The 24088-nt window shown below is 48.2% G+C and overlaps 1 protein-coding gene and 1 long non-coding RNA gene across 3 annotated transcripts; one reads left to right on the top strand and one right to left on the bottom strand.

Moving 5' to 3' along the window:
• Nucleotides 1-20: 20 nt before the first annotated feature.
• On the top strand, nt 21-23681 carry CA4 (carbonic anhydrase 4). Of its 2 annotated transcripts, none has more exons than XM_066201940.1 (8): nt 21-285; nt 8672-8722; nt 9104-9274; nt 11748-11905; nt 12045-12137; nt 12416-12479; nt 12583-12746; nt 23547-23681. In XM_066201940.1, exons 1-8 carry the CDS (start codon nt 228-230, stop codon nt 23568-23570), a joined length of 783 nt encoding a protein of 260 aa, XP_066058037.1. In that variant the 5' UTR covers nt 21-227; the 3' UTR covers nt 23571-23681. The 2 variants fall into 2 exon arrangements, with proteins under 2 accessions (XP_066058037.1, XP_066058035.1); XM_066201938.1 differs by lacking the exon at nt 23547-23681 and adding an exon at nt 13982-15561 and having other exon boundaries at nt 24-285.
• LOC136299921 (uncharacterized) lies at nt 5452-7731 on the bottom strand. The gene is made up of 3 exons (XR_010723594.1): nt 7512-7731; nt 6964-7366; nt 5452-6864 (listed from the first exon to the last, which is right to left on the bottom strand). It is a non-coding gene; the product is annotated as an uncharacterized lncRNA (long non-coding RNA).
• Nucleotides 23682-24088: the final 407 nt, after the last annotated feature.

The raw sequence follows: 24088 nt of genomic DNA, 5'->3' as shown, positions 1-24088 counted from the left end.
TCCCCGCTCCTTTTGCCATTCACCTCGGAGGATGAATAAATTCAGGCAAATCAGGAGCAGGGCAAATCTGGAGAAATTACAAAGGGGAGGAGTTCACCTTCCTGCTATGGCTTTCAGGTCTGTCCTGGACTTCTTACTCCAGTATAAAACTGAGAGCAGAAATATGAGCACGGCCTGAGGAGCCTAATCAATTCTGGTGTCAACACTGAGCCCGTTGAAAGCAGAGAATGGAATTGCTGTGCCTTGCTCTGCTCTGCCTGCACATTCTCAAGACAGAGGCAGTGGGTAAGTCCTTCCCTGCTCTTTCTAACCCCGCGTTGGGGTTACTCTTATTTCTGATTTGTTTCTGATTTGTTTCTGACTAGCAGGACGTGCAGTGCAAGCTCCGATTCTTCTCTCTGGCAAATGAAGGATGATTTATTTATTTCTCTGCCTTTTTTTTTTTTTTTCTTTTTTTTTTTGTGAGTGTGTGTGTTAAAATAGCAAGGATAGGATTTTCCTCATGAATGAATGAGTGCTTTGGGGGTTTCTTTTCACCTTTGGAGATTCCATCTGCTTTCCTCCTCCAAGAAAAATCAATGAGCTTTGACTTGATCTCTGAATTTTATTATGTGCGTGCATTTGAAATACCAAAAACTTAATTTCTTCACGTCTAAAACTCCTTTAAACTTGAAGGAAATCGCTTGTTTGAAATTTCTACTCCCTTTCCTTTGCTGAGCACGATCCAAGATGAAATTCTGCTGAGGGAGAAAGAACAATATGTCTCTGCTGCATCAGCCCAGCAGCCCCATCTATTTTTGCTCCCTGGGCACTATAAGTACACTGTGCACTTAGGATGGCTCAATTAAATAACGATCTATAATTAGGATTGAAAAATGCAGCAGGTAATTTCCCCCCGCCCGGCTTCTATTCCATCAGCGAGGCTGAATAAATCCCCTTTTCCCCCTTGCAAATAGCAGCGCAGAGGCTCGAAATTAAACACTGCAGCTCTTCAAAGTGACCAGGGGCGCATTGTTTGCACTAAAATAGAGCAGAGTGCAGCCGGGGGAAAAGGGATCCAGCATTATCAGGGGGAAGCGCTGCCCTGGGAGCTGCTGGAGGGAGGTGGTGTTGGAGCAGATCAAGGTTCAGAGGCGCTCACGGAGCCCTCACGGGTTTCCCTGCTGTTTATTAATCCCCCATCCCTCAGCAGCCTGGCTTTTCCAGTCTCCTGACACTTCCAATCCCTTCCCTGTCCCCCAGCCCCTGGTCCAGGGCTGTTCTCTCTGCGGGTGAACAGAACCACAGAAAGATTTTGCTCTTCCCACCTCTGCCCCTCCTGTTCCCTTGCTATCGACTCCTGGCTATCAGCACTGTCCCAAATTCGTGTCCCATCAGGGCGTTTATTAGGGCAGCCTGACAGACTATCAGGAAAACGTTTGTGACCTGATTAGACTGGGGTCAATAATTAGGGTTTGCCTCTTTATCAGAGGAGGTAACACGGGGAATGCAGATGTGATCATTTGCGGGCATTTTTTGCCCCCCCCCACCCCACCCGCCAGTTATTTCCACTTTTTTTCCTTGAGTGCGGACCAAATTACACAGTCATTAACGCACCAGAAACTTGCTCTCCACACCTTCCTCTCCAAACTTTCCTCAGGCAGAAGCTCCTCTGGTCACATTTTATTAACTGAAGGGCTGCGCACTTCAAGAAACTCCACTTTGGAGAATCGGCTGAAATTCCTTCTCCTCCTTTCCCTTCTTGTTATCTTTATTTTTTTATTATTATTATTATTAAGAATAAACCATTTCCTTCCTGTTCTTCCTTGCCGCTTCTCAGGAGCAGCCTGGGTGATGTGCCCTGACCAGCTCATTGAGCCCGGCTCCACCTGGGCACTTCATAACTCACCCCACCGAAACACTCAGGTGACTGATCGCTAATCTTTGGAACTGCTGCCAGCCCTGTTGGAGTGGCAGAGCACCTGTGTTTTAAAATGAGAATTACCAGTCCTTTCCAAGCAAGGAAGGGTCATTATCCCGGCTGCAGGAGAGGGAAACTGAGGCACGCTGGTGCAATCGCTGCCCAGGGATCCAACCATCCCCACAAACCTCTGCCCAGATCTCAGAATATTCCATTTACAGCTGCACTCCTCCTCCTCAGCTTTCCTGTCTGGTTCCTTTGAGAGCCCAGGGAACCTCTGGGGCTGGTTTGGGGGAAAAGAGGGACAAAGTGTCCAACAGGAATGCTCCAAACGTGATAAGAGTGAGGCTTTATCACTGTGCCAGTCAGAGAGCAAGGATATCCATCCCTCCCTCCGTCCTTTATCCATCCCTCCCTCCCTGCCTCCAGCAGCTCTGGGGTGGGGTTACAGCGAAGTCTCTGAGAATTAATTTTCTGCAGGGGGAACGGAATGAACCCCAGCACGTTTTAACCTTTTGCTTTATCACAGAGCAGGACTCAGGCATGAGGAGACAAATCTCCCACAGTCCATGCTCTGGTGCTCCGGAAGATTGATGCCTGATAGGACATTCCTCTAATTTAGATGAGATTAGATCCCTCTAATTTTCTATATCTCTGCTCACATGCTTTCACCCCTCACAAACATTAAATTTCCATAACCATGCGGACATTGACGTCAGCATCAATTCTCACTCTGGGGTTTCCTCAGGGCCATTCAGGTACAAAATATCCCATTATCAGCAGCTTTAAAAAAAGAAAAAAGAATTTAAAATGATGCTGTGACTTCTTCCCTTTCCAGTTCTAGTGGTGTGGACTGCACGCAGATTTATGGTTGGGCTGCAGTTCCATTTTTGGGCTGGCAAAGTTGGCGTGCTGGAGCACTTGGACACCCTCTGGGGTGGAAAGTTGCATTTTCAGCTGATTAAAATAAAAAAAACCAAAGGATGATAAATGCAATGGGAGAGCTGGAACACGGAGAAAAGGCAGTGAGCCAACGGAATTATGGAATTACTCCTGTGAGGGGTTTAAGCCACCTCTGGTGTCTCCATCAAGGCTGAAACCAAGCTGCCCCTTCCCCAGACATGAGGATGGATCCTGCTCTGTTTTACCCATGATTTCCCCGAGCCACGGATCCTCCTGGCTCTCCCACCGGGATGCTGGGAGCAGAAAAGCCTTTGACGCTTTCAAAAAAACCCAGCACAAACCTTGAGGTCTCCCAGAAAAGCTGCAAAGTCCAGAGCCTGTCCCCGTGCAGGCTCTTTTCCCTGCTTGTGGCCTTGCAGGGGACGCTTTGTTGTGTTCCAGGATATATCCAGAGGCCCGTTATTAGATTTTTAGTGGTATTTTTAGCCACGGGACCAGCCACCAAAAGCTCGGCGTGAGAGGCTGCGAAAGGCCAGCGAAGCTACCGAGCCGTTTGTTTGAATTAAATGTTAAACGCGCTTTCAAATAAATCGCTCCGGATTGCGTTTTTAATAAAAGAAAGCCGGGCAAAACCCCTCGCAGAAGGAAATCACCTTAGCCCTGGATACTCTTTTTTTTCGTTGCTGGTTTTTTTTTTTTTGTTACAGCTTCTGCCTGTGATACAGGACATTTCTGAGGGCACATTATCTACAGCAGAGTACCAAAGGTCACGGCTCAAAACCTTCCCCTCCTCGCTCTCTGACACAAAGGAAGTCGTTTGCAGATGTTAATAGGGCATATCCAGAATCCCTTTGGAATTTTTCCCTCCCCCCGTATTTCATAAGTGTTCCAAAGGCCTCGAGGAGCGGTGATTTTTCTCCAGCACCGCAACCAAGCTGATTTTCGGGGCTAAAACCCCCACCGCATCCTGCAAGAAACCCGCAGAAAGATGGGTACCCCTAGGAAAAAAAAAAAAAAATCAAATTCCAGGTCAAAAGTGAGGAGCAGTGAACGGCCAGGAACGCTGGTGGAGACACAGAAATCTCGGGGTGAACTTTTGGAAGCGGCTTTGTCTGCCCGAGGGGCTGGCCGGGGCTTCCTGAGGATGTGCAACGCTCCAGAATGTCTAAATATTCTCATGTCTATATGCTCAGTAATCCCATTAATTAGAAAGACAGGCTTAGATAACAATTGCTTCTTAAGTTGTTTTGTCTTTTCGCGCTAAAAATAGAAAGTTTCGCCAAGCCTGCTAAAAATAGGGCGAGCCCAACACAAGCCAGGCCTAAAAATAAATCACACGCGAGCCCAGCTTTTGCCATCTTCGTGGAAAAGGATGCAGAGGTGAGAGCAGGTTTTGGGGATGGATTTGAGAACAGAGCAGGGAGAACTCTGGCACCACCGGGAAAACTGGGAATGGCCAGGCAGGACCTGCCTGGAAGGGTGACAAGAGGCTTAAGGGACAAACAAAGGGCTCAGGTGAAAGAGAGAAGGGATCCGAACTAAAAATCAACGCAGGACGTTCCTGCTGTCCCGGGAGGAAAAAAAAAGGTCATTCACACTCCCAGAGGCTCGATATCGTTAATAAAAACAGCTGGCGGAATATAAAATTAATAATTTTATGTGGGTGCTGAATTTATCAGTTCCAGTGACTGCAGTTAAATGGCATTTTGCAGGTTAAGCGGCATTTTCAGCCAGCCTGTCCCCCAGCACTCGGCGCAGCTGCAGGCAGCGCAGGAGTGGGACCAGGCAGATTTGGGAATTTCATGGAATTCGGACAATCTGAGCGCGATCCAAAGAGCTGAAGGGTCTTTTCCCAGATCACACAATGGCCCCTTGGCAGGGCCGCTCCGGCCTGGCCCCCAGCCAGCAGCTCCTCCTGCACAGGACAGGGAACTTCTCAACAGCAGGGATATTTTATTTATTTTATTTTTATTTATTTTTTTTCTGCCTCGAGCTTCCAAAGGAGTCCTGATAGCTGAAACAATTGAAGAAAGGTTTACAATGAAATGAAAACAATACGTAATTGTATTGTTTCTTGGGCTGCCCCCGTGCCAAGAAGCAGCTCCGGGCAGGAAAGCAGTTGTAAATTCCAGGAGGAAGAGGCAGAGATAAAGTGGGGCTGCTCACGTGCCAAGAGAGACTCCCTAAATTTAACCGGGGAGGAAGAGCCAGCCCTACCCGAAATTAAACCGAGTAAAGTCAAAGTGACACCTGTGGGATGGCACAGAACCACTTAACTCAAGGATTAGCCCGTAATAACACGAAAGATAAAGACGTAATTGATAATACAGCGACTCCAGGTGTGCTTATCTATATCTGTATTTAATCTATATTTATATTTATATAATTTATATTTATATAATCTATATCTATATTTATATCGTCTATAATTATATCATCTATATCTATATTTATACCATCTCTATTTATGGTATCATCTATATCGTCTACATCTATATTTATCTATCTATATATCACAGCAATGATTTCAGCACCTCAACCGCAAAAACAAACCCTCCCTAAAACATCGAAAACCCATTTTTCTGCTGGGGTTTGTTGTTATTTTTTTTTTTTAATTTTCCAGCAATAAAATAATCTCTGCAGGAAAGAGAAGGTGGGAGCTGAGGTTTGATGGAAAGAGCAGCGCAGGGAGGGACCTGAGGGGTCCCCAGATTAAAAAAAAAAAGTGGATTCAAAAGGAGATTTTTGGGTTGGGGATGGTGTCCCAGAGATGGGTCAAGAGATGAGCGGAGCCGAGGGCAGGAATTGCGGATGGAGAGGGAATTATTTGAATGCTGTAAACACCAGGGAGGGAAAAGGATTGTTTAGGGTGGTTCGGTGATATTTCTAGGAGCGATGGGACGCAGATAAGGAAGTGGAAAATGTAAGCTATTAAATAGGAAACGTTTCCTGACGGCGTGGGCTAAATGGACTGTGGAAAAGTCTTCCAAGGGAAGTGGCAGGAGCCGCTCAGACCATTAAAAGCGGCCTGGACAAGGTGCCCTGAGAGCACAATCCTGCCCAAAGCCGGGGAGAAGTGGCTGGATGTGACAAGGATCTTCCCTTCTTGCGTCGGAACGAAAAACCCCCAAAGCTCAGGGGAAGAAAGCGCCATTGTAATCCAAGGTTCCTATAGGGAAGGAGGTGTCACGTCCCGCTCAGATAAAATCCAAATGTAAATTTTCCTCCTCAGGGGACTGACTGTGCGGTTCCCCCGCACGAAGGATCCTGTTCCCCGGTGTTCCATCGCTGCCAATCAAAAAAAACCCCAAAAAAACAAAAAACCCAACCCAAACAAACAAAAAAAAAACCCCAAACAAACAAAAGAAAAAAAGAAAAACCACCACCCTAACTGGCGATAAACAGGAATCCGCTGTTTGCTCAGGCATTCTGTAATGTTTGATTAGTCCGTTCTTTAAGGTCTGACAGCTTCAAGGACATTTTTTTATTATTATTATTGTTTCTTATGAAATGCTGAATTTGTGTGCTGTTCTACTTCCCTGCTAGCATCCAACCGCAGGTGTGATAAGGACCGGGTAGAAAACACAACCCTTACCTTGCCCGGAGGCATCAGGAATTCGGTGGAAAGGCGCAAAAATCAGATGCTAATTACCGCACGCCCCTGAGGGCTGGAAGTGAGGCGGCTGTAGCTGGATTTTCCAAACTAAAACTTATTTCATTCAACTTTTTTTTTTTTTTTTTTTTCTCCCCGTCATTTTTGCTGCCCAGGCTGGAAGATCTGTGGTGTGCCCTGAGACGCGATTGAAACCCACAAGTTTGTTCGAGACACCTGTTCAGGTGGTTAAAAACTCGGTGATTTCTCTGTTGGAGAAGGGTGGGATGTGGATTTGCTTCCATTCCCCCTCTGGCACACAGACGCTGGTTCAGGACCACCGCCAGCACAACCTGGGGATGATGATTTCCCTCCTCTCTGTGGCTCACTTTGATTTTTTTGGTAGTGGTTTAGAAGCTCCACAGCCTTGGACCTGCTGCCCCTGGGTCCCAGTTGCGGCTCAGCTCGCCTGGAAAATCAGATTTGCATCGCAGAAAGGTTTTGATGTCCCGCTCCGTTGTGCAAGCCCAGTGAAAACTCCTGGAATTATCCAGCCTGGAGCTCTCACCTGCCACCTTCCCCCTCTGCTTTCCATCCCAAAGGCTTCGGGAGCAAATCCTCCCAGTTTATTCCTGCTGGGCACCCGGGGTTTTTTTTTTTCCTCCGTGTGTAAATCGCCCAGAAACTCCCAATCCCACCCTGCCGGGATTGTTCCGAGTTCGCACTGACCCCTGAGCAGCTGCCAAAAACACACCTGGAGTTTTTCATCCGTGCGAAAAAGCACCAGGTGGAGCCGGCCCGGGCAGCGTGCTCAGCTCAGCTGGCATTCCCCGGGAATAAGAATTAATAATTCCCCGGGAATAAGAATTAATTTATTGATTAAAATATCGGTTAAGGCAGCCGGTGACATTCCGTGCTTGGAACTTCTGCTGTTTCCCAGTGGGGGTGAGGAAAAGTTCGGTGCCACTGTCCTGGAATTTAAAAAAAAAACAACAAACAAAGCAACAATCAGTGCTGGAAAGTGAAGTTTGTGTGTGTTTAGAAATCCGCCAAAAGGATAAAACCTCGTCAGACCCAGCGTTTGGACAACAACATAGAAATCCCTGAGGTTCTTACCACACAAAAAAACCCCAAAATTCTATTTTTCTTCCCAGTCTTGCTAAACTACAAAGCGGGGCAACACTGTCTGTAGCTTTCAGCGGAAATTTCGTTTTTGTGGAAGAAAACCCGAAAGTGTCAATTTTTAAAAGGTCACATTAATTGCCACAAGGTCTCCCTCTGTGTCACAGCTGCCCGGCTTTTACAACAACTCCCTATTTATAACTTCTAAATCCTTAATGGGTGGATGTATTGTTGTGCCCCTGATATCAAGATAAAGGTGTTAAAAGCCTTCCAGCAGGTGTGTGATAAATTACAAATTAAGGTAATTACCAGTCAAGTGACAGGGCTCCTTCATAATTATCCTTAAAATTGATTCGCCGTTTATTAAAATGGCTATAATTTATTAATCGCGAACAAACGGAAGGTGTGGCATTAATCACCATTATAAGAGGGTTTGAATTGTTGCGGACTGAAGTTAAATAGCCAAAAGAGAACTATCCCTGTCAAAGTCAATTTCAAGTTTAAAAGAAATAAAAATCCACTGGAGCACCTTGGGATAAACAGCAGCCCCTACTTTCCTGACTGGATAAACGCATAAAGTTAAACCAGCTCTTGTCCCCTGAATTTTTATATTTCTTTCGCCAATGAAAAAGTGGAAATTCAGATGTTCTGCTGAAGAATTTGGGTTCCCAGCTGAGTTAGACCAAAGGATCCTCCAGGTCCTGCAGGAAGTGAGATCCTTCTCACTTCTCAGAATTCCTCACCAAGTAACCTTCAAAGGAGTTCCTGGAACAAGCCGAGATAAATCCTCTTGCATAAGTGAATTCACAAGTCTGTGAAAGGCTGGCAAGGGCAGAGCCGATAAAAGGAAATTTGCTTTAACACTGCATATATTCAAAGGTGGAACTTTTGCCTCGAGAAGTTGAGGAAGCCAAGGCTGGAAAATCAAATTCTTTAGGGCTGCAACCCAGCCAGAATTCTGATGATCCAGAGTCCTGAAGATTACTGCCAGCACTGGTTTTGGGGGGATAAAATGGATGTGAAGTGATTTATGAGAGATCAGGAGGAGCTCTAGAGAGGACAGAGCTGCCAATCCTTTTCCCTGCTGCTTTTGGGGGTATAATCTGTACAGATTTTCATTCACCTGTTCTATTTATTGTTGTTTTTTTTTTTAGTGGGCCACTGGTGCTATCGGACCCAGAAGTGTGAGCAGCCGCAGTGTGAAGGTAACTGGCCAAGCAATTTATTTTTCCAATCACGTTGGCGATCCTTCTGCCTTGCAAAGGGAGAAATAATGCAAAAAAAAAAAAATAAAATTCCCAGAACTCAGCCTTTAATGCATCGTGGTCACATTATTTGTGACCACGTCGGTGCTAATCAGGGGCTTTTGAAGTCCTTGGTGTTTGTGGACCAAGGAGAGTGTAGAAACATACAAAGAGATGTAAAAATGCAAATATAAAAAATAAAAAAAAAAATCACCCCAGCAGTTGGGATGATGTCTCAAATGCCCCGGTTTGGCTGGGTGGTTTGGCTTTCTCAAGGGTTTGTTGTCTACAGGGGAAAAAAATTAATAAATAAATAAGCACATTTTGCTCACGCCTGGACAGATCCTCCTCAGTGGCATCAGGTCAGCGCGGCGTGCCGAGGGAGAAGCCAGTCCCCGGTCAACATTGTCACCAGAAATGTGCTTTACGACAAGAACCTCAAGCCCCTGACCTTTGAAGGGTACGACGTGAAGGACTCTGCCAAGTGGGCCCTGGAGAACAACGGCCACACAGGCAAGTACTGCCCAGCGGAGAATTCCGGATTTCCTGTGCTCACAGGCACCGAGCCCCAGGAAAAACACTGCACCGACCCGAGGCCGTGGGAGAGGCTCCCGAAATGGAGTGACAGCGCTGGGCTTGGGGGGATGGAGTTTGGATAGGAGCGTGTGGTGGCACAGGGTGGAAAATTTCGAGCTGAAGGGTTTAGAATACAGTTATGAAGCAAGATGGAGGATTGAGGGCAGAGGCTGAGTCCTTCTTTTTCGCCTTCTTCTTCCTGGGCCTGGGTGGGGTTTTGTAACTGGGTAGAAAAAATCCGCATTGCGGGCCAGGGGCGGTTGGGTATTGGGTTAAAAGTCAAAATAACTCAGGTGCCATTTCATAGTTGGACCTAATTCTCTCTACAGACCTTGTAGAGAGAGGGAGACAGAGCCATTTTTCACTTTGGTAGCTAGAACCTGCAGCTTGTGGGACTGTAAAATAGACAAGAATTAATAAATATCTGAGTCGGAACACAAAATCCTTCGCTGGAGCGTTTAATGCCAGCTCTGACAGGAACAGAAGATAAAAAAGCTGCTCCTGGGGGGTGGATTTGGGCTTTCCCTCACTCCCTCCCCATCCCTGGAGCCCAGCAGGGAAGCACAGATGAGATCCCACCCCTCTGTTTCAGAAACGAAACTCCCAGAACGTTTTTGGCCTCCAAATTTTCTCGGCAAGTTTGCGGGAGTGACGAAGTTTTGGGGTTGTGGACGATGTGGTCGTTGAACATCTCAGCAGGAATTTCTGTGCAGGAACAGAGCTGGAGGTGCCACAGAAACTCTGAACCAAAACCCCCCAACCCAAAGAGAGTCCGGGCCTGGGGGCGGGTGGGCAGGACAAACAATTTGGGCAGAATTTTATCATTTTCTGCTGAAACCCCTTTCATTCCTGGGCTCCTCCTTCCCAACTCTTGCCTCTGCGCAAAGAACCCTGCCGGAGAAGAGCCCGGTGTGGGAAAGTCCTCCACGGTGCTGTGTGTCATTAGTTCTTTAAATAATGAGCTATATTCTTCTCAGATTCAGACCTGTTTTCTCTGCACACACAAGTTATCTGATGTTGATCAGCTACTTAGTGAATCAGTAAACCGTGAATCAATTAACAGTAATTTAGAGCTGCTCCACTTCCTCCACCTTCCTTCACAATGCTGAGGATGCTGCTCCAAAAAAAAAAAAAATTATGTTCAATTTCTTCGACTTCAAAAATAAACCTGTGGCCTAATTTTTTAATTTTTTAAAAAAATTTTTCTTAAAACCCTGGATGGGTCGTTTCAACTGCCAAATCCTCAAAGCAGAGAGCAGCGAGTGGCGAGTATTTCCTGATTTAAAAGGGGAAAGGTGGGAAGGCATCTGGGGAGATTTTCAGCAGCCATAAATTCTAATTGCAAGCATTGCTGTCATGGCAGGCCACAAGGAGAAGGAATGATTTGACTTTTCACTTATATTTGGATTAATGACTTTCCCATGACGGGGTGATACTCCAGGATGTCCAATTACAGTCCCTTTTACATACAAAATTAATATTTATAAGGATTGCTCCCGAACTCTCATCTTCCCCAGCCATGCATAAGGATTAGAGGTTTAATCTGGGGCTTTTAAAAAAGGAAATCTCTTCCTTCTGAGGGAGACCAGTTCCTGCGCTAAATGAGGAGGTTATTGCTTAAATTACAGCCGCAATTAGAGGCTGCAGGTGAGATTAGACTCGTTACCTTCCGTGATGGGCACATAGCAAAGGTCGCTGTCTCAACGGTCTTAAGGTAGATAAACAAAGCCCACAGAGACATCTGACTCATCCATTTGCAGATTAAAAAGCAAAGGAACTAAATGACTCATGCACTCCCCGAGTTCATTTGGAATTCAGAGCAGGAATGAAATCTCCGGGGCTGCCATCCAGAATTTTCCTCTGGGGCTGCAACCGGGAATTTTCCCGTGCGGAAGGAAAGCGCTGAGCTTAACGTGGGGGTCGTGAAAAGTGAAATTTTCAAATATCTCTCGAATGCGTGTGATTCAGGCTTAAATTGCAGCACTACTCTAAACGAAAACAGAATATCTCTAAACCCTGCCCGAAGGAAATGCTACAGTGCAGACAACAGGAGATCAAAATGATGGTTAAACCCCAAATAAACTGGGATCAAATTGACTTTGATAGAGGGGGGTGGGGTTTTTTTAGAAAAAAATGAAGGAATATAGAGTGTTCTGAGAGGTATAAGAAGCTCTGACTCCAGAGGTCATGGTGGTTATAATTAATCTCAAATCAAACTCAGCTATGGTTTTGCAAGAGTTCAGTTTCTGCAGAGCAGCATTTCTGGAACGCTCGGGCTGAAGAGCCAAGTGAGAACTTGAGGATAAATTTGAATCTCAGGAACGTCTCTGCTCTCACATTCTGTTAATGCAGGATCTGCTCTTCTCCTTCTGAACAATTTATGGGGTTTTTTTTTCTTCCCCCCCCCCAGTTAAAGTGGCACTAAGCGCATCCCCCAAAATCGGAGGAGGAGGCCTGAGGAAAAAGTACAAGGCGGTGGAATTCCATTTGCACTGGGGAGTCCCAGGTGAGCCGCAAAACATCCCCGGCTCGGAGCACAGCATAGATGGAGAGAAATACCCCATGGAGGTAGGTGGGACTGCCTGTGGGGCCGTGGGTTTCACTCCAGAACTCTGGAGTTTTGAGATCCTGCTCCCAAAATCACTTTGCCGGCTCCCCGTGGGAGGCCCGAGGGTGGAAATAATTGCCCTTGGCTGTTGTGTTCCAGCTTCACGTCGTCCACATTAGAGAAGATGCTTCAGATGTGACAGAAGCCAAGAAATCCCCAGGTGGTTTGGCTGTTCTGGCCTTCTTTATCAAGGTAGGCAGTGGAATTTTCAACTGCCCCTCTCCAGTCTCAGGCAGCAGTTTGGCTCAGGGATTGTTTGTGTCATTATTTAAGTTTTTATCAGTATTACAGTAGCCCAAGACTTTAACCTGCCTATCTTCAGCAGGCACCCTGCCAGCCCCGAGTTCCTCTACCCTTTTCTGCATCCTGCTCGCTGTTGTTTTTTTTTTTTCCTGTTTTATTCACCGCTGATTAAAAGCAGCCCCTTGCAGAGAAATGCACGATGTGGAGTGAAAACGTTTCCCTTTCAGGCTGACGAAGAAAACAAAAACTATGCGACTCTGCTGAGCGAGTTAGAGAATATCAAATACAAAGGTGAGACGCTGGGTTTCACAAGCTGTGTGGGGTGAGGACAAGCGTGGGCAAGAGCTGCGGCCGCAAGCATTCCAAGGGATTTTTCCCTTTGTGATTTCTGCAGGGCAGTCAGCACGGGTGGATGCCTTGCCGCTGAGCTCTCTTCTCCCACCTGAGGAAGACCTGGGCAGGTACTATCGCTATGAGGGGTCCCTCACCAGCCCTGACTGCTATGAGGGTGTCATCTGGACCGTATTTGAGAAGCCGGTGGAGCTCAGCCTGGCCCAGGTGAGTGGCCGAGGGATGGAGGGCTGGGCTGTGTCCCCTGGGCCCGCAGGGTGACCCCTCGGCTGCCTCGCTCCCCACGCACGCTCAGCCTGAGCCTGCTCCCCAGCGGTGCCAGCTGATGGCCCCTGTTACATCACCCCTCGGAGAACGGCAGGAAAGGGGCAGGAAGGGGAAATGACGGCGTGAGGAGAGAGCCAAGGACCCCCCCGCCCTCCCCAAAGCTCAGCGCTTCGTCAGCAGCCCCTCCACCTGCTCCCTCCCCAGTCCCAGGGCTTTTCCCCCTTTGCCAGGACAGCAGGGCACAGGAATCCCAAACCTCGGGGCTGCCAGCATCAGCGTGAAGCCAGCCCGTTTCTGGCAGGAAGAGGAGATGGGAGTTAGGAGTGCTTGGAAAACACGGGACGTGCAGGGCTGGCCCAGAGCCAGCGCCTGCAGTTCAGCTCCTCGCTCCCAGTGAGCTCCCAGTGTTCTCCCAGTGCCCCCAGCACAGCCCAGGCCCAGGCAGAGCAGCCGGGAACGAGGCAAGGACAGAATTCCTGCCGCTCCTGCCTCGTGTCACCGTGCGCCAGGAGCTCTGGGGGAGCCGCTCCTTGGGCGGCACGAACCGTTTGGCTCCCACGCAAAGGAAGAGCCCGTGGTTCCCGCGGCTGAAGGAGCCGTCATCCCTTGGTCACCTCTCCGGTGGCCTCGGCCACGGCGTCTCCTCATCCCTTGGTCACCTCTCCGGTGGCCTCGGCCACGGCGTCTCCTCATCCCTTGGTCACCTCTCCGGTGGCCTCGGCCACGGCGTCTCCTCATCCCTTGGTCACCTCTCCGGTGGCCTCAGCCACGGCGTCTCCTCATCCCTTGGTCACCTCTCCGGTGGCCTCGGCCACGGCGTCTCCTCATCCCTTGGTCACCTCTCCGGTGGCCTCGGCCGCGGCGTTTCCTCATCCCTTGGTCACCTCTCCGGTGGCCTCGGCCACGGCGTCTCCTCATCCCTTGGTCACCTCCCCGGTGGCCTCGGCCGCGGCGTCTCCTCATCCCTTGGTCACCTCTCCGGTGGCCTCGGCCACGGCGTCTCCTCATCCCTTGGTCACCTCTCCGGTGGCCTCGGCCGCGGCGTTTCCTGCGAGGTTTAGCTCGCTCGGCCGACCCTCAGCTTCCAAAGCAGAGCGGGGCGGCGCAGCCCTGTGACACCACAGCTCCCTGAGCCCTCTGGCAGAAGGACTGACCAGGCCCTTGTGTTTTTGCAGCTTTCCCAGTTCGCAGCGCTGCACTTCGAGGGGAAGAACTCCACTGCCATGACGGAGAATTTCCGGCCGGCGCAGCCCCTGAACGGGCGCAGGGTGCTCTGGTCGGGCGCTGGCATCGCCCTGCCCACGGCGAAGCTGCTGCTGCTGCCCCTGGCTCTGGCCTGCGCGCTCAGCTCTCTGTCCCACTGAGCCTTCCCCACCTCCATCCGGCACCCCGGGCCTCGATTTGTCGTTATTTTTTTGCTGTTCTTTGTCTCAGCCCCCTCCGTGACTTGCGTCCCGATACAGAGTGAGCCTCGTCCTCCTCCAGCCGTTTGTCCGAGGACTTCTGTGCTGCCCTGGTGAAACCCAAACCGCCAGAACTCAAAGGAACCGGGAGGGAAAGCGAAGAAAATTCGATTTTAAAAGGCTGTACACCCAGAGAAAGCGTTGGTCTGGATTGTCCCGTAGTTCGAAGGAGCTGCACGGAGAACCCTGGAGAGGAACCTGTCCTTAAGTGCCTGTGAAGGGGTTGCTTTGGAGCACGTTTACATTCAGCACTGCAAACCTGGCAGTGAAACGTGGAGTAAATTCCTACGACCCCACACTGCCCTGCCTGAAGGTACAACACAAAACGCTCTCGCACACAGCTGGGCAGCATCTGGCTCATCCCCTCTAGGGAAGGGCGCTCCCCCAGCACGTAAATCCCCCCTCCTTCCTTCGGGATAGCTCAGTTAGTTTCAGCCAAGGCCGCTGGATCCCTCCCCTGCCGGGGGCCAGCAGGTCCCTCTGTTATTTATTCGTCCTTCCCGGGGATGCCGTGGCCGATGTGATGTGCTGGGAAGCAGCAGGGAGGCTCATCCCCACATCCTCGCCGGCCAGAGGCACGTCTGTGGGAATTCCCTCTCCTTGGAGGGCTCCTTCCGAAGCGGGAGAGCTCTGATGATCCTTCCTAGTCGTGATTTGCCTGATAAAATAGGACAGCTCAAGAAATGGCTCTTTCTTATATATAAATATAGGGATTTCTTTTATACATATATATATATAATTTTTCTATAGTAGCATACCTGCAATATTCACATAGAGTCAAGATTCGTAGTTTTGTCCAAGAAGATTGTGGTCTGGGCCAATCCCTTCCGATCTCACCCAATTGCTTATAGAAAATACGCTGGGAAATGGGCTCTCCTTATATTACTCCAGTTCTCTCTCTGAAGAGGGACATAACGTTTCTCTTTGGCTGGTGCCACGTAACACGTTGCAGCTTCTTTTAGGATTTTAGGTTTTGGCCACACCGAAATAGGATTTCATATTAGGAGATTTGTATATTTTTTGGTTTTTTTCCTTTAAGGGCAATGTTTGCAGAGATGACTTTATATATTTTCAGGAGAATCCTGGCAGTGAGAGTAACCACAGCTCACCAAAAGGGGGGAAATTATTTTCATATTAATCAGTAAAGCTTTAAAAAAAAACCCCAGATGGGAAAGCAAATGAACCTATTTAAGTTTAAAGGAAAGATTAATACTTTAACTGTATTTTTATGTGACTGAAAATCTTTGGAAGAACAAACAGAAATGAAATATTAAAGGTGAACAACAGACCTATGTTTGAATTGTTCTGAGTTTTTATTTCTTTCGTCCTTGCTGGAGGGGAATCCACAAACTCTGAGAAGAGGAATGTGATTATTTTTTTTTTCCCCCTCCCCCTGTTTTGTTCACAATATTTAGGGTTGGGTTTAGGGCTGGGTTTGGATTTTTGGGGCAGGGGTTTGCAGTGCATCGGGATGTTTGTACCATCAGCAGAGTTCTGGGGCTCCGTTTCACACCCTCAGGGTGTTCTGTGCACTCAGCAGGTTCCTGGAGTCTGGCACCTTGCCCAGGTGAGCAGAGCTGCTGCCCAGCCCCGGCCAGCTCCAGGACAGGGAACTCCTGTTTTAAAAAGCGATGGAAACACCCCTTGGGACACCGGAGAAAAGGTGAGAAATCCCACTCCTCGGGACACTGACCGAGGTGTGCCAGAGCCACCATCCCTCTCCTTCAGATTATTTCCTCAACTCCCGTTTCGCGGGCAGCTCCCTAAGGGATGATTGGAATAAACCCTGCAGGGTCTGGCTCAGCTGTCATTTATTGCTAATAATAAATGATAAATCACAGGGCACGGCCGCTAATTACAATGTGGGAGCATCTTATTTACTACGAAACAGATTAGAACAGAACTAAAAGGAAGCAAAAAAAAAAAATAAATTAAAAAATCTGCTGGAAAGAGGGTGAGTCTTCTCTAAGAGCTCTTCAGCACCAAGACCAGGGTGAATAAAATCTCCCCGGAGAAGGATCAGTGTATTTTCTGAGTGGCTCAGTGCCGGGGCAGTAAGGAAAAGGGAAATGCTGCATCTTCAGGTGTCACAGGGGTTGAGACCTGTCTTTGCTCTGCCCCAGGCCCCTCTTTGCACCCACTGCTCTGGGGCAGGAGGTGGCAAGGACAACATTAATGCAGGGAATAAACAAACCACCCCCAGCAAAAGCCATTTCCAGGAAAAGACGAGGAGGCTTCGAGTGGGACATCTGACTCGCTTTGTGAGGACGGTTATGGAAAAGCAATTTGCTGTTCCACAGGTAACTCGAGGTGCTGGTTTTCAGGAATTTTGTCTCGGCGACGTTTGGCACGAAATTCTTTTATTGTGAAGACACCAGGAAATGACAGTCGCTCCTGAAGGACAAACAGCCGAGGCATGGTACAGGAAAGGGTGGGGGGGGGGAGGAACAGAAGCATTTGGGAGGATCCAGCAGGAACATTATTTTCCCATGTCCACAAGGGTTAGCACAGGAGCGCACTGATACGTTTCACATATGCCGGAGCCAGAGCTGATGTCTGCGGGGCTGGAAGCTGCAGCCGCGGGGGAAATGAAACAACACCGGGCGATTAAAATTGGGGTCAAAGCAAATCAAACAAACAGGGGTTTGTGCAACCCTTCCAAAAGCAATCCTTTCCCAGCTTTGGGCTGCACCTTGGTTCGGGAGCAGCTTCCGGAGGTGTGAGAGGTGAAGGCACTGCTCCTTCCCCGTCATCAGGGGAGCAGGGGGTGACAGCAGGGCCAGGCACGAAAAAAGTCCCCAATACATTGTGTTTTCAGCAAAACATTTTGCTCAGGAAGCACGAAGAGACAAGGAAACCGAACCATTACTCACAAGAGATGTATTTACGTCGCTCACAAAGAATCCTGACGAATTTGGCGACTCCACGTACAGCCAGCTCCTCGAAGTGCACTTGTCTGGACAAAATTAGTTTTCTGTGACTGCTGGGAGAGAAGGATAAAGGGTTTTTTTTTTTTCCCCTTTGTCCTTTCCTTCCTCGCCCATCCAGATGTGGATTCCACAGGGAAAACAGCACTTGCCAGCCACCCTCCCTGTTAAAAAGATGTCATACGGCAAATCCATGTAAAAAAATCTGTTAATCCACCCCTAGTAAAAAAAAAAATAATAATAAATACCAAGTGTAACATCAACGCCCTCTGCTCCAGGGACGGGGATCCCACTGCCCAGGAGCAACACCCCAAAACTCACAGCTGGACTCGAAGATCTTGAAGGTCTCTTCCAACTGAAATGGTTCTATTAGTCTATAAATGATTCCACAAAAAAAAAAAAAATCACTTTTTGAGACAGAGGCTCTTTTTGATGGAGTTAAAAGTGGACTCGGTGATTTTCTTCCACAAAGCACCAAAATGAGGTGGGATTTAAAAAACTCTGCAATGACAGAAAAAAAACAAATGACCTGGCAGCTGAAATGGCTGCGGAAAATGCTTTGTGTGGGAGCAAATCGTATGTAAATTGGATTTTTTAAAGAAAGGAAAGGTAGGATTCAGTGGTAAATTATGTTTACCTGTGGAAAAGGCAATGAAACCCCAGCTGGAGGCACAGCAGGGCCACAGTGACCTGAGCCAGGACACTTTTCCTTCCTGATCTCCTCCAAACTCCTCCTGAACAGACACAGCCCCTTCAAGGCAACTGCCGAGGATGGGAACATGCAGTGTCCATGACGAGGTTTAAATGCATTTCCTAAAAACGACCTGCTGTTGGGGGCTTTTAGTGTCAGAAATAAATCCATATACACCGCTAAAACCTGATTGTAATTAGTCACACAAGTAAAATTATGAGCGTAATTAACCACAGCAATTAATTAAAACGCCTTTGGCACGTTATTTCCCTTCTCGCAGTTGAACGCAATTTGCATTTCAAGTTATGTCATAAAGGCTGTGAGACGGCAGCCAGTTTGGGTTGTTTCATCACCTTTTACCCAGCAATTTCTTCTGAAGTGACTTAGACACGCAGCACTCAAATCCAGTTTGGTGTACAAGAAACCCAAGACAGCTGGCGCTGTTTTACCGGGTTCTGTTTCCCCGTGATCCGCTCCATCTCAGCTTTTCCCTGCCCCTCCTTTTTACTGAGGCGTATATTGGTTCCCCTGGAGTGGAATCACCTTTAGAACGGCACCGCCCTTCCCCTCCCCACCTCACCAGGGCTGCTCCCTGTTCCCAGCACGCAGAGATCTTGATGGATGGGTTTGCACGTTGGAGGTGGATTTGAAGAATTTATGAGAGGGAAAGAAAGGCAGAGAAGTTTTACATTTTGCCGATCGTGCCGACGTCGAGATTAAACCCTGGATAAATCACAGACAATCCCGATCAGGAGTGCAGTGTCTTTGTACGCCTACAATCACTGGAGCTGGTGGTGCACAAAGCTCTCAGCTTTACACAAAACGCGTTTTCCTCAGAGGCAGTAAAACGTAATGGTTCGTGTCCTGGAGCCCAAGCAGCCACTGGGAAATATAAGAATAATCCTGGTAGAGCAGCAGTGACCTCCCTGAGGAAAAATAAAGGAGTTTAACTCTTAAAACAGCAGGAAAAAGTTTAAAAAAAATCAGCCGTGGAGGTGCTGAGGGTGATTTTCCAGCCCCACCAGCCGAAACCCTCTGTGACTGAGGATGAACCGCGTCCCGTGCAGCCCCTCCTGCCAAGCACACCCGAGAAAAGGAGGATTCACCGCTCCTTTCCATCTCCTCAGGGAATTTCAGGGCTCCAAATCACTGGTACAGCTCAAACACTTTGGGGACCGGGAGCTGGGACAGCCCCGGGAACGTGGAGAGAGCTCAGTCTGGGAGCAGAAAAATTGCCAAGGCTCCATTACCTCCAAGGGGTTTACAGCCCTTTTTTCCAAACAATTTTTTTTGGTTTGTTTGTTGAACACGGTGTCTTATGGAGCCGAGCAAAAAGGGCTCTGGTGCCACCGGCACCAACCCCCCTGAGCGGGTTCCTGTTGTCCCCTGCTTCGTGGGGCCATAAACGGGAACCCGGGGTTTATGATCCCGCAGATACGGGATGGGACCAGCTCGGTTTATTCCAAACAACCCGGCCATTAAAGCTCACAGAGCACAAACACTCCGATTACCCCATAAAAACCCGAGATTACCCCATAAAAACCCGGGATTACCCTTTAAAAAACCTGGCGCGCGGGGCTGGATTGGGGTTGTGGCATTGAGAGCCTGGTGGGACCATTGGTTTACAAATGCCGCGGGAAAAGCTTATTAAAACCCCAAATCCCACCTGTCCTGCTCCTTAAGGAACCCTAAATGACCTCAGGGAGGATTCACGCTCAGGAAAGAGGCAGAAACCACACGAGGAGTTCCCAGCAGGGCTGTGGGACGCACAGGGGGTCGCAGGAACACCTCGGAGTGAAATTCATTTACAGAAGAGAAACAGCGTGCACAGCGAGATATATAAATGGAATTGATTTCCCATCCCTTGATCCTCTTTTCCCTTTTGTTTAAGAAAGAATCCCCGTCAATGACAGCAAAATTCAGCTGTAGCAGCTGCTCGAAGGAGCAAACCGAATTCCACCAGGGGCTGGAACGCACAGCCGGGGGAAAACCAGGCACGCGAGGAAACTGCGAAGGTTCGATGGAAAACAGCAATATTCTGAAAGAAAAAATTCAATCAGGGCCCAGCCTAAAGAAATTAAATCCCAAACAGGGCGCAGCACAGCTGCAGAAATTAAAGATAACATCTGGGGACCTGCCCACAACACACTCAGCATTTGGGGAATCCTAAGCAGTAAAATCGCTGGAAAAGTTTTTGGGACAGCTTGCAAGGGAGTGTCAGCATCGGTCAGCTGAGCTCCAGGAGGGGTTCTGCAGGGAAATTATTGTGGGGAAGGCACAAAAAAAAAAAACCAGATCTGAGAGGGGTTGAAGGACGGGGAATGGTGCAGGTTGTTGTCCGGCTGACAGCGCAGCACAGCCAGCCAAAATAAATCTGGCCCCTCTCTGCGAGCAGTCCTTCCTCAAATGCCTTCCTTCGGAGTAATCTTTTATTTTAAGCAAAATACACAAACACAAGAAAATAGTGTCAGTTTTACTATTGTACGCATGAATCAAAAATATCCACTATAATCATCACCAAAATAAATTATTGTCCCGGTCCGACGTGGTGGGAAACTGCAGTTTTCCTTTCATTCAAGTGGAGGACGTTTTGTGGAAAGCTATTCCTCGGGGATAACATACATTTTCATGGATTTGAGTAAGAGTTATCAGGCATTTATTTATATTCTGGCTGTGCATATTAAATTTAGGACTGTGGGAAACAGAACAAGAGCCTGATGAGGATCTTAAATGGTCGTTTTCACGTGGGAGAAATGAAGGATGACACTTCCAAAGGGGCAAAAGCCCCTTAAAACAGCAACTTTCCATGAAAATGAAAGAGCAGATAAAGTATATTTTGCTATTTGGGCGACTGCACCCTTGTTCTTTAGGCAGGTAACGCCATGCAGCATTGCCCCAGTAAAGCACTTTACAGCTGCATTTTAAGACAGAGAGCCCAGCTAAGAAAACCCTTCCCTGTCCCCTTTTTCCCTCTTTTTTTTTTTTTTGTCCTTTTTTTTTTTTTTTAGGCACAAAGCAAAAGAAGTTTTGTTTAACGGGCTGGAGCAATCAGAGGGATCAGAGCTCAGGTTGCGGACGTGTCAGCTTTTCCACCGCCGATCCTGTTCCCCTCAGCCACCCTGCATTTATTTTTAAAAGGTCATTAAGCGAGACACAAAAGGTGGAGTGCAACGTTACAGATTTATAACCTGGCTGGGCTCTGCCTGGAACACAAAGCTCAGGTACAGGAGGAGACTCCGTGCTCTGCCACATCAAAGCCCAAAGGCAGGCAAAGACATTCAGAGGGGAAATTCACGTCTGTGCTCTATCCCCCACCTCCCTTTAGTCATCCCTTGGTGGATTTTGTTTATTTGAACTCTACCCTTCCTCACACTCAGCTTGGCTTTCGCTGTGTTGCAGCACCTGCCACTCTCATGGAAGAGAACTGTGAATTACAGCCAGAGGTTTGGGCCCAGTTAAACAGGAGATTTTGTGCTAAAAGCTGACCATCCTTCAGGTCGCTCTTAATTCTCGCTACCTTAACTGCAGCTAGTTAGAGCAGCCAGATCTCTGGATGATGCTAAAATCCAAATTCCGTGTCTTTTTTAACTGAGCCACTATTTGAACACATACACACCGAAAACAATCACCTTCCCTCTCATCATTCATTCATAATCATTTAAAGGGTAAAAAAAAAAAAATCTTAAAAGAATTAGAAGGAAAGGTAAGAAGTTTAAACACCCAGTGTGACATCCTTGCTTGCATCTCGTGGCCAAGCTGCTCCTCTGATATGCTGCCAACTCTTTATCAAAAAGCTCCCACTCCAGCTCTCTTTGTTACCAGCTAAACGCTGGGGCTGCCTGCGCTCTAAGAGCCTGCGGGCCCAGAGGTTCATTCCCTGGCGTGTGTCTCTTAAACAGGAACATTTATATAATCCAACCTGCAGATAAAAAGGCACGGCCACATGGCGAGCAAACATTTCCAATGCGTTAGCTCCCGAGCAAGGCCACAAACAGGAGCGTGTGCTCAGGGCCAGCGTGCAGCACCACAGCCTTCCTGTGTGGAATCCTTTCCTGCCCCTTCCAGGAGCGTTTGGATACAACAGGAATGGCGTGGATCTAAAGGGGGTTTCATTCCACGGGAGAAGGAAAGCACCCTGGGACAAAAACTCATCTCTCTGTCCTGCTTGCTGGGGGGCTCTGAACACAAACCTCCAGCACCGAGCTGTGGCTGGAATCACCCCTGCAGAGCTCCAGCTTCAGCCAGGTCAGCCCTGACCTCTGCGCTGGTTTGAGCCGGGAGGGCTGGGCTGTGTCCTGACAGCGCTGAGCTCCACAGGATCCTCACAGCCCAGATTTAAAGGCTCTGCTCCTCCTAAGAATGCCTAAATATTGGAGTCTGGTCACACTGGGGTGTCTGTTCATCCCGCCCCAGTGCTGAGCTCCTCCTCCCTCTCTGGGAATCCCAGGTTTGGGTTGGAAGGGACATTGAACATCCTCATCCCACCCCTGCCATGGCACGGACACCTTCCACCATCCCAGGCTGCTCCAAGCCCCATCCCACCCGGCCTTGGACGCTTGCAGGGATGCAGGGGCAGCCACAGCCGCTCTGGACAAGCCCCTCACATCCTCTGCCCTCCCCAGGCAGCAGGGGCCAGCTGTCACCCTGTCACCCCAGTCCCTGGAGGAGGGCTCAGCCTCACAATGTCCGGGCTGAGCTCTGTAATCACCCTGTTCCTTGCATTGTCTCCCTACTCCAAACATCACAGCACAAACACCATTTGTGAGGGTTTTGATTCGCCAGCGCTCGTGTTGGATCCTTTTCTTCTGGCCCTGCAGCAGCAGCAGCAGCAGCAGCTTCCCTTTGTTGTTCTCCAGCTCCCAACCAACACCCACGCTCCAGCTTTCCTGCAGCTTCTCCTCGGGAGGCCAAGGTTTATTTATAAGGCGCACAAATATCTCCCCCAACAAAATGCTGCGTTAGGTGAAGGCACAATTTCACTGCGTGCTAAACACACAGCAGATTTAACCCCAAACTCTGCTTTCTGCATCACATTTCAGCAAACTTTAAACCAGAGCTCCCAGAGATGCAGCAACTCCTGGAAAAACTCGTGTGCGAGCCAAACCTGTTGCCTCAAACCTTTTCATTGACTCCAAACACAGCAAATAAATCCACCACCTTTCCAATTTATTTGTTGGTTTTTAGTTCCTTTCTTCAACCCCAGTTTGACCAAAACCTCTCAAATCCACGGTGTAAAGACAATGCAATTTGCAAGGTGCTTTGAGAAGAGCCAGAAAGAACTTGGGATTCAATGGTTGTATGCAAAATAAACCTTGGGAAGAACCCCAGGGGCTTCCCATGCTCAGGACGAGGGAAAACCGCAGGATTTTAACCTCACACAGAGCTGAGGAACAACGCTGAGAATGTTTGGAGACAGCATTTCCAAAATCCAAAAGAAGTCATCACGCACCACAGCTCTCTCAGCCACTTCACTTGGACTTTGCACCCAATAAAAATCGAATGCTGAAAAAAAAATTTCAGCAGCACCGAGATAAAAAAATGTCAGAGTACAGGGAGTGCTGCATTGCCAGCTCACACAAACACTGACAAAGCCTCTGAAGCATCTGCTGCTGTTTATTTTTTTTTATTTTGCTTTTTTTTTTGTTTTTTTTTTTTGCAGGGGAGGGAAGTGCATGAACTCTGACCACCCAAAGCATCTTGTGACCCACCTGGGGACATCTCTGCGCTCTCATCACGAGTTTTAAACGCCCTGCTAAAAGCTGGGTGAGGTTCAGTCACCAAGGTCTGTCTGGAATGACCCTAAATAGAAATAAAAAGCTGGATTTTGCCCTAAGTTTTCCTCATTGGTTTTCTATGCTCACAACTCCCAGCGAAATTCAGTTTCTATCAAATCTAGAAGCATCCTTAATCTGTTTTCTCCTTTGTGACTCATTTTGCTGAAGGGACCTTATCAAACGTTGCTTTTCATTTTCACAAACAGGAAATCTTTTACACACGATCGAGGAAGCCGGAGGCTTGTCCCAAACAAAAGGCACAATCTTCCCCCAGCTCCTGACAGGCTTTTATTTTCCTGAAACGATAAATCAGCAAGCATGGATGACTGCATTTTACTCACTTCTTGCTTCAATTTACTGGACCTGAGGGAAAAAGGGTAACAAAAGGTATAATTAATATAATTAATATCTACGTGGATGCTCCGGG

The sequence above is a fragment of the Chamaea fasciata genome, unplaced genomic scaffold (assembly GCF_029207755.1).
Source record: "Chamaea fasciata isolate MVZ Bird 193981 ecotype frontalis unplaced genomic scaffold, bChaFas1.0.hap1 SCAF_21, whole genome shotgun sequence".
Taxonomy (NCBI): Eukaryota; Metazoa; Chordata; class Aves; order Passeriformes; family Sylviidae; genus Chamaea; species Chamaea fasciata.
The sequence above is the reverse complement of the archived record's forward strand: the minus strand, read 5'-3'. Positions and strand labels throughout refer to the sequence as shown.

Excerpts from the sequence above, each read along its gene's own strand:
- CA4 (XM_066201938.1), top strand. The coding sequence starts at position 228 with ATGGAATTGCTGTGCCTTGCTCTGCTCTGCCTGCACATTCTCAAGACA. Across the intron at positions 12,480-12,582 it reads AGAGAATATCAAATACAAAG|GGCAGTCAGCACGGGTGGAT; the intron begins GTGAGACGCTGG and ends TGATTTCTGCAG. Across the intron at positions 12,747-13,981 it reads TGGAGCTCAGCCTGGCCCAG|CTTTCCCAGTTCGCAGCGCT; the intron begins GTGAGTGGCCGA and ends GTGTTTTTGCAG.